The 12285-nt window shown below is 44.5% G+C and overlaps 1 protein-coding gene across 9 annotated transcripts in view; it reads left to right on the forward strand.

The window, feature by feature from the left end:
• The first annotated feature begins 9358 nt into the window (after positions 1–9358).
• RIC3 (RIC3 acetylcholine receptor chaperone) overlaps positions 9359–12285 on the forward strand; it is a 52147-nt gene continuing 49220 nt past the window's right edge. For 3 of the 9 annotated variants that reach the window (XR_007478939.1, XR_007478940.1, XM_033404575.2), the window contains exon 1: positions 9372–9684. Coding sequence is in view for 5 of the 9 variants with exons in the window: in XM_033404575.2 (XP_033260466.1) it covers positions 9561–9684 (124 nt within the window). In the remaining 4 variants the exon portion in view is untranslated. Of the gene's footprint in view, positions 9685–12285 lie in introns of all 9 variants that reach the window. The other 6 variants (XR_004476534.2, XR_004476533.2, XM_033404580.2 and 3 more) reach the window with 5 other exon arrangements.

Raw genomic sequence — 12285 nt, forward strand, 5'->3', positions numbered from 1 at the left:
TGGTGACACTATTTATTCACATAGCTGCATCAGTTTCGTAAGAAAAACAAAATTAAAAGAAGACCACCCAAATAATTACCATTTCAAAAAATATTGAAAACAAGGGCTATTGAGGAGAGTTTCTGCTACTTACCAGTTTTGCCACCCAATTTATTTCTGCCTTTTGTTTTGATCGCATAGTAGTGAGAATATTCTGATGCCAGAGAAATGTAGTGAAAACAGCAACATACTTTAAGTTTGCCTTTCAACCTCAGGATAATCTTCAATTAACCTGTTTCAGAAGCCTGAAAGTAAACAGTAGAAAACTTATTTTCCAATAGAGAATCACCAGTTATCTGTTTGCATTCCTTATTGAATAAAGTGTCACAAATGAAGAACTCCAAACTTATCACCTTTTATGAACACAATTTATAAGAAATCCAAATATATTTATATAAATGGCAGAAGAATGAAGAATCTTTATCCTTAGGCTGTAGTTTTTTTTTAAATGAGTTAACCTGACAGTGCTCGTTAATACAACAGAAATTGTCAATATATTCAAATTTAATATATACTGCATTCGAGTACGTGTTCTATTCTCAAAATAGTTAAAAATATATTTGAAAATAAAATTAAGAACAAACATCAAAGGAAGCCCTGCAGCACCTGAATTTCTACAGAACACCATTTAAAAACCACCCAGCCACAGCATGGTAAACACCATCTAAGCCAAACATAAGAATGTGGATGATCAATCATTCACTGTAAACCTGTTCCCACTTTATTTACCCAACTGTGGTTTTCAGGTGTTATATAATAGGCATGTAAACTGATTTCCAATCAGTTTAGTTTTTCCAAAGCACTTTGTCTGTAGAATCTAGACATTATCATCTTCATTCATTCATCCAAATATTATTGAAATTTACCATGTACCAGGCACTGCTCTAGGCACTGGGTATGCAAAAACAAGCAAACTCCTTGCCCTCATGCAGCTTATAGTCTAGAGGAGAGGGTCAGGAGAGAAATGAAAGTAATAAGCAGCAGAAGGTGATAAGTTGCTGCTGTAGACTTAATGTTTGCATCCCCCTGAAACCTAACCCCCAATGTGATGGTACTTGGAGGTGGAGACTTTGGGAGGTGATTAAGTCATAATCTCATTAGTGAGATTAGTGCCTTTATAAAAGAGACCCCAAAGAGCTCCCTTGCCTCTTCCACCCTGTGAGAACACAGAGAAGGCGGTCATCCATGAACCAGGAAGCAGGCTTTCACTAGACACCAGATCTGCCAACACCCTGATCTCAGACTTACAGTCTCCAGAGCTCTGAGAAATACAGATCTGCTGTCTCTAAGTCTGTGGAACTTTCTTACAGCAGCCCGAACAGACTAAGACAAGTGCCATGGAAGAAAATAAAGCAGAACGGGGGGGCTAAGGGGTGTTTTACCTTAAAAACGTTGGCCAAGGAAGATCTCACTGAGAAAAGTGACATTTGAGCAAAGACTTAAAGGAGGTGAGGGGTCAAGCCATGCAGATGGTTGGGGTAAGACCATCCAACAGAGAGCACAGTGTAAGGGCTCAGGGTGGCACTGCCCAGGCACGTGTGAGTGACAGCAAGGAGGCCAGTGTGGCTGGAGCTGGAAGAGACATCCCGGGAGATGTACTCAGAGAGGTGAGGATATTTACGAACGCTGGCTGCCTGGGACCCCCTAACTTCATAGCAGGATCCAACCCCCGTCTCTGCCCCTTTCGCTTGAAGGATCACTGTCTTCCAGTACATTTGGGAGAAACAGCCTTTGCCTCAGGTGCATTCTTGACCGGATACACTGCAGCCTACTTCTCTGCATTCACCTGGCCGACCCACAGTCCCCCATCCACCTTGGCTGTTGGGATTAGCATTCTCTACTCTTCAATGCTGCTGCCTCCGCCCTGGCCTTACAAGATGACAGTTCCTTGCTCCGAGTGGAGAACAGTCCCCTCCCTTACTCCCTAGCACCAATGACACATGTTGTGTCAGACTTTTCTAAAGGTTTGAAGAAATCATAAGAGGAATCAGTGCAAGAGGAAAATCTGGATATCACTGCATTAAATCCATAGGCCACCAGGCATTGCCCATCCCAGGGAGCTCTTTCCTGGCTGACTCTCTATTAGCCCAAGCTCCTCCACAAATCACCAGCCTTCAAACCCTGCCTTCTCTTCCCCAGACCCTAGGCTGTCAAATTCCTGTCTCTGGGCCACCAAAAGTAGCCCCAGATTTTGCAATATAACAATATCTCATTGAAGGAAAACATCACTCGAATTTATTCTGAGAAGCCCCTTTGTCTTGTCTCAACTCAGGCCAGATGACCCTCTGGACCTTGCCTTTGCCTAACCAGAAGATTTCTGGACGCATTTTCCCTCTGCCAAGATCAAGTCTTTCATCTTGCCTAGAATGCAAACACGTCTGCTGGCAACTTTTCTAAAAATGGCAACATTTTACTTATATGATGCTTGATACAATTAAAAACTGTTATGTGTCATGGAAAACAGCAGCAGCCACATTACTAAAATGCTTTAATTTCTCTTAAAGTCAGAAGGAAAGAAGGATTTTTAGGTAGAAAATGTCTTAATATATAATATTAACATACATGTCTTTATAGCAGTGCAGTCATAAAATATAATTTTAAATATGTTTTTTGGAGGGTGGGGCTCATGACATTCCTACTGTGACCCTGCAGCCAGTCAGAGCTGCCATGACTTGAACCTGACTGGGCATTGATGCTGAGCAGTAGTGTCTATGCCACTCAGATTTGGTAACAAAATTACAGCAAAACCAATGTGGCCCTTAAACAAAATAGAATAATATTTAATTGCTCGTTGTTAGTGATCAATAAGAAGACAGTAACGCTATAGTTACTGATTGCATAAATATCTCCCAGTGAGAGAGAAAGTGGGCATCAATCCAATCAAGTTATGAAAAAAGCCCAAAGGGAGGAAATTAGCTAGAATTAAACTGACTTCTTTATGACTCTTCTCTAGGCTCTAGGTCCTTGATCCCTAGTCCTTTCTGGAAGCAGGTTAGACATTGAAAACTAACTATGTGCACTTAATAATAATAGTAGCAGTGATGGTAGTAGCACTTAATCTGAGGCAAGCTCTCTTCTGAATGCTTTGTGTGCAAATTCACTTATTTGTTGCAAGAGTCATGATACTTTCAGTTGCAAGCGATAGAAGTCCAACTCAAGTAAGCTTAATGCACACCCCAAAAATGGGAGGAATGTATTGGCTCACGTAGCTGGGGTAGATTCAGGGCAGCTCAAGGAATCAAGGAAGCATCAGGAGCAAGGAGAATCTTGGGGGTGGAACCAGGATTCAACACCACCAGGCTCGCTCTCCATCCGCCTCTTTTTTGCTCGTTTCTTCTGGCTTCGCTCTCCTCCTTCAGACAGGCCTATTCCACATGGTGGAGAAAACAGTTATCTGGAATCCCCAACTGTGTATCTGTCTTAGTTTGGGCTCCCTGAAAGCAGACTCCAAGGCAAGAGTTTGGGTGCACTGCTCTATTTGGGAGTTGATCTCAAGAAGCATGATGAGGGAGTGGGGAAGTGAGACAAGGAAGGGGAAGAAGCCCCAAAATGGGCGTGTGGATGAGCAGTCACAGCTGGAGCAGGTAGAGCCCAATTCCACTGGGATGCCTCAGAAGGAATGTGCAGAGAATCCCTCCGGTTGTCCACCTGGAGCAAGGAAGCTGAGGTATTTATCTCCCAGCTCCCCTCTCTCATTGTTTGAGGGTTGCTCTGGGGATGGGAGCTCTCCAGCAGGCCTACCTTGCTCCCCCAGCCAGAGAATGGCCTTATGCAGAGAGACACAGGACCCCAAATTTTGTGTCGGAACTGTCAGCAGGTGACCTCAAGGGTGGACCAATGGGATACACTGGAGCACCTATAACATCCACAACAACTCCTTCCAGCCCCATGGCCCCCAAAGCAGTGTGGAGCTGCTGCTTTTCCAGCTCCAGTTCCAGCAAGCCCTGTGAGGAACCCTGATCTAGCAGGCTTAGGTCACATGCCCAATCATAAGCGGACCAATCATTAGTCCAGGGGAGCAGAGGGCTGCTTCCTAGGAAGGGGAGTAGCTTCAACTGTTGGAATGGGAAAGATTCCCTTGGTCCTTTCCTCTACCCTCTTTAGTTACCCAAACCCATATTCACTACAGAAGGACTGAGTCGTAAGGAGAAAGGCACTGACAGACACAAAACTGCCTGGTTCTCCAGTTTTCACCAACTTGATCTCCCTGCAGAAAGAAAACAGTCATTATCAAAAGGCCAATTGTCATTCAGCCTCTTTAGAAAAATTCCCATTAAAGATAAAGCAAATTTTAATTAGATTAAGTGTCCAATTACTGTAATTACATTTTTTAAAAATTCACATCATGAAGATGACCCTTTTTAAAAGGGTTACAGGAATAATTAGTGTATTCATATTAACTAAAATGTATTGGATAATATTTATACCCAGAAGACAAAGTACATTACACACATTTCACCTTTGGGGGAAGCTTGCAAATGTTTTGGCAGTGGCATGAATATTTATAGGCAGGAGTGTGCTTTAGCAAGATTATGTGAGCAAGCATTTAAATGCTCACCATTTTTTACCCAGGGGCAAAGTATACAGAAAATGTAGTGCAGAGATTATGGATATGCAAAGTGTGACTTAAGCAGGGAATTTCTATCAGTTTGCTTAATTAATTGGAGCCAAAGACTATTTCTTCTTATTGAAGGCAGAAAGGCCCAAGGTATCCAACTGTGACTTCTCTCTGTTCTGTGTCACCAGGGGCAGGGGCCAGCGAGGAGTGTTGGTAGCAAAGCAGTAAGGGTATTCTCACCTCGCCACCAGGAAATCTGGGTCCTCATGCCATTCACCTTTACCCACACAGTCCCAGTTGGGTAGAGCTTTAGGGTGAGGAATATGGGCCTTCTAGAGGCTTCCTCCCTGTAGGTTTTCCTCTGAAACCATCTTCCCTTTTCGGATTCCAATTTCCTTTCATTGGACATGCTTTGAGCTGCAGCTCCTGCTGCTGTTTCGGTCTCACACACAATTGCCTTCCAGGCTCCATCACATTTGCTAGCTCACGGGAGGGAGGGAGGGAGGGGAAGGGGGTGGTATAATCTCCATTCCACAGGTGAGAAAGCTGGGGCTCTGGAGCTTGGAATAACCCCCAGAACTACCTTGGGAAAACTCCACAGAACTAGCCTAGTAAGGGAACTCTGCCACCACTGACCCCAGACCTCCATGGCCTCTGCTCTGCCTTTAGGAAGCTACTTGTGGCCGCCACCAACCGCGGGAGCTTCCGCTTCTGCTACCACCTATGGCGGTCAAAAAAGGCAGCCCAGGCATCGATGTTTCCTCTCATAGATAACTTCCAAACCGAAATCAGGCATGGGTACATCTGACTGGGGAAACAGAGTTATGTATCTGCACCCCAGTGGCCAGGGGAAATATAGTTTGTTGGATTCTACATTGAGAAAGTGAGGTTCTCAATGTGTCTAACATCTGACTGGGGAAACAGAGTTATGTATCTGCACCCCAGTGGCCAGGGGAAATATAGTTTGTTGGATTCTACATTGAGAAAGTGAGGTTCTCAATGTGTCTAACATCTGACAAAGAAAGGCTATTTTAAAGATTGTGGACAACCACAACCGGCAGATGTTTATCACATCCCCCTTATCCCTGATAGAAATCCCATCCATCTCTCAAGGCCCTGGTCCAACGTACCCTCTGGGGTGTATCCTGTCCCATCTCCTGCTTGCCTCCTTTAGCTTTTTCATTCTGGGCTTTGAAGTTACAGGCCTTGCTCAGTTTTCTGGACATTTGGGTCTCACTTCCCTGCTCACCACCCTGATTCCTGCCTTTAATAAGAGTCCGTGACTCTACAGTGGAGCTGCTATGCTTCCTTATAGGCTCTTTAAAATTGTTTTCAGAGGCCAAGGTACATCCTTGGAATCTCCTCTGGGATGGAGAAGCCTCAATAACAGGAGGAAATACATTTTCGGAAATAGCTAAAGTCACTGTGTTAGAGTTCCCCAGAGAAACAGAAACAACTGGATACTGCTCAGTACGTATTTTACTCTGACTCTATCTCCTCCCCTTGACGTCCCAAGCCTTCTGCTTACCGTGCTTTCTGGATTCAAGATCTGTCATCAGAAAAATGTCAAGTTTGAAAATCACTAATACAAGTCATAGAAGTAAGTAAACAGCCTGTTTGACAGAGGGCTAAAGGTTAGACTATGATCAATGACTATGAATATGACAACTTTACACTGAGTGACTTTCCAGTGTCTCTCATGGACGGACAGTTCGGGGCCCCTAGGCAGTGTCAGTTGGAAGCAGCTGCAGTTAAGTTGCTCTAGCTGCAGTGCCTCGAGGGCCTCATATCAGGGAGCCCCGCCGGTCATCACAAGGCAGAATGGAAATAGATTCCAAGGAGAAGGAGGCAAACAGAGGTCCCCTCTCTTTGGGCCTAAGGCTGAGAGAGCCCCTCTCGACCGCTTACTGCACATCAGAGGAAGGTAGGTTCTCTTCCTTGGATCTTGTGGCCCATGAGCAGTTTGCTTCTGTGCTGAAATTGGGTGTTAAGAAAGCAGAAAGGAGCTAAATCAGGAGAATTGGGAAGGCGATTATCACAGGGATAAGAATACCAGCAACACAGGAGAAGCTGCTAGGGAGTAATTTACAAGTTCCATGACAGTGGGACTGCAAGTGAAAGGAAAAGAGGTTTGTTCTGAGTGTAGAACCATAAAAAATGGAATTAGACCAAATAGTTACTAGTAAGAGCTGGCATTTATTCAGGAAGTTTTGTATAATCATCAAAGGATTTATGCATGTAAAGCACTTAGAAGTATGCCTCCGAGTGACTGCTGCTGCCACTGCTACAACTACTCTGAAAACAAACTACAACTCTTAGAAGAGCGTGTCATCTGATTGCTTATTACACCCTCTGTTCCTGTCACCTTTCATCCTTCCAGTAACTCCTCATTCATTCAAGATTTTAGCACCTGGATCAGTATCTTCTTTTCCACTGCATTTCTGTCCTCATACTTGGGAATTTCAACATAAGGGTGTACCCTAAGTTTCCACTGTGGCCTCTTATCATTTACATGAGCATTCTTGCTAATGTTATCTTCTCCCAGACTTCATTTGCTATTGGTGGGCTGATCACTTCCATATTTGTTTCCAGCCCAAACGTCTCTTCTGAGCTTTGGACCCGTATACCCAACTGGACAGCTCTGCATGGACATGTCATGGAACCTCAAACTCAACTCATCAAAATCTGAACTCATCTTTCTCACAGATCTGATTCTTCTGTTCTCAAAATCTTGTTATATGGAATCAATGTCTATCCAGTCACCCGAGTGAGAATTTGGGGGGTGATCTGGGATTCCTCTGCACCTCTTAGACTATCCCATCAGTCTTCACCTTCCTAAGCTGCACCTGCTGTCTGTGAGTCCAGAGCATCTCTGGTTCCAGAAAGTAAAACTGGTGGTTAAGAGAGCAAGTCTTGGAGTAAGCATGCCTGGATTCAAACAATAACTTCCAATGTATATTGTGTAGTTGTTGTCAAGTTACTTAGGCTTTCTGTTCCTTAGTTCTCTCATTTGTAAAGTGGGTACATCATCATATTTCTTACTTCATAAAGTTGTTAGGAGAATCAATTGTTATGATATGGAAAACACCTGGAACATAGGACGTGCTCAATAACTTTCAGTGCTGTTGATGATATCAATGATAATGATGCCTGAGTGATGCCAGTAGGGGCAACCACCTGGCTGCAGTAATTGAGGAGCCAGATTTGGAGGATATCAACTGCTTCTTGACAGACTTTCAACCAATCCTTCTTTATTCAGTCCCACTGCACATTTCTGCCCTTAAAGGAACTCAGTGCTTCCAACTCCTAGTACTTTATAGGTCCTGGAGGCCAAATTTGTTTGCTTCTTAGAGTCTTTCTTTCTGTAGGCACTTCCCTTTTTATGCTCTAAACCTGCGCGGTCCGATATGGTAGCCACTAGGCACATGGTTTTTAAGCCATTGAAATGTGACTGACTAGTGCTACACATGTGGAAGTGATAATAGTTGGGGTGTTTGGGGTTAAATAAGTATATTATTAACTTCACCTGTTTATTTTCACTTTTTAAATGAGGCTACTAGAAAATTTTAAATTCATATGTGACTGGCCTTATATTTCTATTGGATAACGTTGCATCTTATAAAATTCTGACATTTGTTGTCTGCTGTCATGTTTTCTCCCATTCTCTCTAGTCTTTTAGTTGATACACTCTATCTTTTTATCTTCATTATTGTGAGGTGTCTGGGGAAAGCAAAGATAAGTGGGTGTGCTCCGTCTGCCATGTTTAACTGGAAATTATATCCAAGTTTCTCATAACCTAGTTCCTGCTTATATTGCCTTATCACTTTATGTCCTGTCACCAATCCCATGGCCCAGCTAAAACGAATTACTAATAGTTTTCAGAACACGTAAGGAAGCTTCGAGTTTACGTCTTTGCTTTCTTTGCATCCTTTCCCTGGTATACCCTTCTAACTCCTCCCACCTGTCTGCCTAGTAACTTACTCATTCTTCAAATACTCAGATTTCACCTACTCTCAGGAGTTTTCTCCTCATTCCTCCTCCTTCCAGTTGAGCTGACTGCTCCAGAGTCCATCATTTTTCCTGCATTTTCTTGTTTCTGTAACTATCTACCCCATACGGAAGCCATCTTATTCATCAGATTCTGTAGTGCCATTTCAGGGTCTGATACATAGTAAGAACCGAAAGAATGTTTGTTAAATAAAGCCATAAAGACAGTAACGAAGAACTGTGGGGATACAGAGGAAGGAGAGGCTGACTAAAACAGTTTCATGAGGGTAGTACTTTTCAGCTGTTCTTCAGAGAAGTTTTTAACAGGTGGAGATGCATTAGTAATTTTCCAGGCAGAGGTAACACGATAAGCAAAGATTCCCTGAAGGCAAGAAATATGCTGGGGAAATAGCAAATGATCTAGTTTGCACGGAGCGTTGGTAAGACCGGACCACGCAGGGCCTTGAGGTCATAGCAGTTTGACCTTTCTATGAGGATAAAGAGGAGTTTTTGAAAGATCTGAAGCTATGGAAAGCTTAAAACGCATTACAGCTGCGTCGTAGTATCATCACCTTAGTATGCAGATGGACAATGGAGGTGCGGGGCCTGGGCGGGGCCTTAACGAGGAAATTAATGGGCGGTCTGGGGCGGGGAGTGAGCAGTGTGGTGAGCTGGATGGAGAGGAGGGACGACCATTGGTTGTTTCGACGGCAGAACGCCGAGGTGGGCGTGGGGCGTGGAAGGCGTGTCTAGTCGGTACAAATGAGAGGGCGCGGGTACCACTCATTGCACCAGGTGACTGTGCGGGGGGAGCAGGTCAGCCCTCCGCCGCGGAGCCGGAGGCGCCTGGTCACTTGTCCCTCGCGCGGCGCCGTCTGCGCAGCTCTCGGTGGGGTCGAAGGAGGCCGCGGGCTTTGCGGTTCCACTTCTGGTTCCGGTTCCGGTTGGAGCTCACCTGCGGCGAGGGCGGGTGGCCATGGCGTACTCCACCGTGCAGAGGGTGGCCCTGGCCTCGGGGCTCGTCCTGGCTGTGTCGTTGCTTCTGCCCAAGGCCTTTTTGTCCCGCGGAAAGCGGCAGGAACCACCGCCGCTCACCGAAGGTAAGCGATGCTACAGGGAGGGCGGCTCCGGGAATCTCCGTCCCCGCTAGAGAAGGCGGACCCGGCGGCGTGTGGGAGGTGCCAGTCCCCTGGCTTCTTTTGACACCAGCGGGCAGCTGCCCGAGCGGGTCCCTCCTGACCTTCCACCGCAGGCAGGACCAGGAGCGCACGCAGACAAGCCTGGGCACACTCCCCGGTTGCTGGCAGCCCCTTCCCCTCACTGGCCTAACGCAACTAGTCACCGTCTGCTCAGGTGCTCTGAGTCAGGAGGGCTCCCTCTTGGATTCCCCTCTTCAGGGCTTTCGTATGCTTTCTGTCGTGCATTTGAATGAAATAGTTGGAATTGGTACTGTTAACCTTAATTCATTGTGTACTTTCAGTTTGGTGTTGGGTGCTCACTGCTTCAGGTTTTTTTTTGTGCCTTTGTAAATATAACTTGAAGATTTTAATAGTAAGAATTTAAATTGCTGAGATGAACAAAGCTCTGCGTTGCCCTTACCTGAACAAGTATTTGTCAATCTTTTGTTATTGGCATGATGTATGTGGTGGTTAAAAATCCACTCTTTGGTTTGCATTCTGGGGCATTATGGGTGAGTGTAACACGACAGGGATGCCAAGGCTGGGAGAAAGAACTGGAACAGTCCTTTGTAGGTCATGAAGTTACGCTAACTTGAGTCATGGTTTTACAGTCTCCACACTTACACTCATATTCAACCTGTTGATTGTTGGACAGCTGCTTTTGAACTGAAACTCATTCCCCTCTAATTTGTATACACTGGCTGTAACTCCACCCTCTTGTACCTCACAGATAGTAAATACTAGAAACGCAAAGCACCAAGCTCTAGGGATGGAGAGCAGATCGAACTCATAATTGTTTGTAGAGTTTGCTTAATAATCTTTGTTTGTAAAACTCTACCTGGGAGAGACTTCTTAAAAAAAAAAAAAAGTACATGGTGTTTTTTTTTCTTCTTTCTGTTTTATTACAAAACCCCAAAGGTTTTACTCACTTTGTCTAATGATATTGTCTGCATTGAAGAAGAGTAAATTTGTGATGACCCTAAGCAGTAAAGATTTGTCTAGAATAGTCTCTTATCACAGTGAATTTTCATTATGCTGAATTATCTTGAATAAGTTCTATTCACTGTGAGTGGGAGACACTCTTCTGAATGTTGTATAGAGAGGCGTTTAGACGTGGCTTTTTCTCTTAACGCAGGTGGTAATAATCAATGTTCTCATCTTAGAATGTTTGCACTTTCTGTTCATTCTTGAAGTGTTCTTTCCTCAGCTTCCTTCTCATTGCTCATGTTTCAGCTCAAATGTGATCTCCTCAGAGAGACTTTCCCTGATGACCCTAGCTAAAATAACTTTTTTTTTGGCCACACTGTGTGGCTTGCGGGATCTTAGTTCCCAGACCAGGGGAACCTGGGATTGAACCCCAGGCCACTGCAGTGAAAGCACTGAGTCCTATCCACTGGACCATTAAGGAACTTCTGACACTACTGTTTCTTTTCACTGTTCCTCCCTTGTCTCCGCATCTCCTCCCTTCCCTAATTAGCAACTGTTTGAACCTGCTAGTTGGAACTCTGGGAAGGTCATGGAGGCTGAATGAAGCCGATTTTCTGTAATCGAGTAATGAGGGACACAGAATTTTGTGCCCAGGAGCCCCACAGTGTCCTGCTCAGTATCAAGCCTTTCCAGGTTTTTCAGTAGTTCAAAGAAACTAAGAAGCCAAGCTTAGAGAAGATTTAGTTTGGCAGGTGCAGAAGAAAACTTGAATACGAAAAGTGCCTAGAAGTGGGGAGGATAATGAGGGGCTTTAAAAATAATTACGTTTTCTAGAGGTTAATGCCAAAGCGAGGGAAATAAAAGGTTAGAAGCCGGACCCAATAACATGCAATTAACCAAGTTCACATTCTATTTATGAATTCATCTAGTTTATGCCTCTTTGTTATTCCTGTGCTAGAAAACCCCAAGTTCCATCTTCACCACACCCCACATGACTTACACAACATTTCAGGTCTGAAGACAAAATATACCTCCTCTGGGAAGTCGTTCCTGGCCACCTCCTGACCCCAGGTGTCCCACACATGTGCTGCACTTAACTCCATCCTATCATAAACAAGGCCCTAGACTGTAAATGTTGGTGACTGAGAGACCCTTGAGGGTAAGGACAGTGCAGGAAGAGAGGAGGGAGAAGGGAGAGATTAAGAGATGATTCTTAGAAAGAACCGCTGGGTGAACATAGGAGATGAAGGAGTCACTGAAAAGTTGCACCGTCTGTCGTTTGAACAGGCACAAATAGTAATGCAAGTTCATGTGCCCGCCGAAGCGTCGGCGTTTGGAGCAGAGAAAGGTTTATCGCGAGGCCATGCAAGGAGACAAGGTGGCTCATGTCCTAAAAAGCCTCCTGCTCCTAAAATAACTCTTTACACTCCCCTCATTCCCTATTTCATCATGTTTTATTTTCTCTGTTGAAGGCATTACTATATGATACGACATTTTCTTATTTATTTACTCTTTTTTTTGTCTCCACCTTCTAGAATGTAAGCTCCTGAGGGCAGGCACTTGGTCTTGTTTACTATTATTTCTTCAGCAGTTGGC

This window comes from Orcinus orca, chromosome 8 (genome assembly GCF_937001465.1).
Source record: "Orcinus orca chromosome 8, mOrcOrc1.1, whole genome shotgun sequence".
In the NCBI taxonomy this organism is placed as follows: Eukaryota; Metazoa; Chordata; class Mammalia; order Artiodactyla; family Delphinidae; genus Orcinus; species Orcinus orca.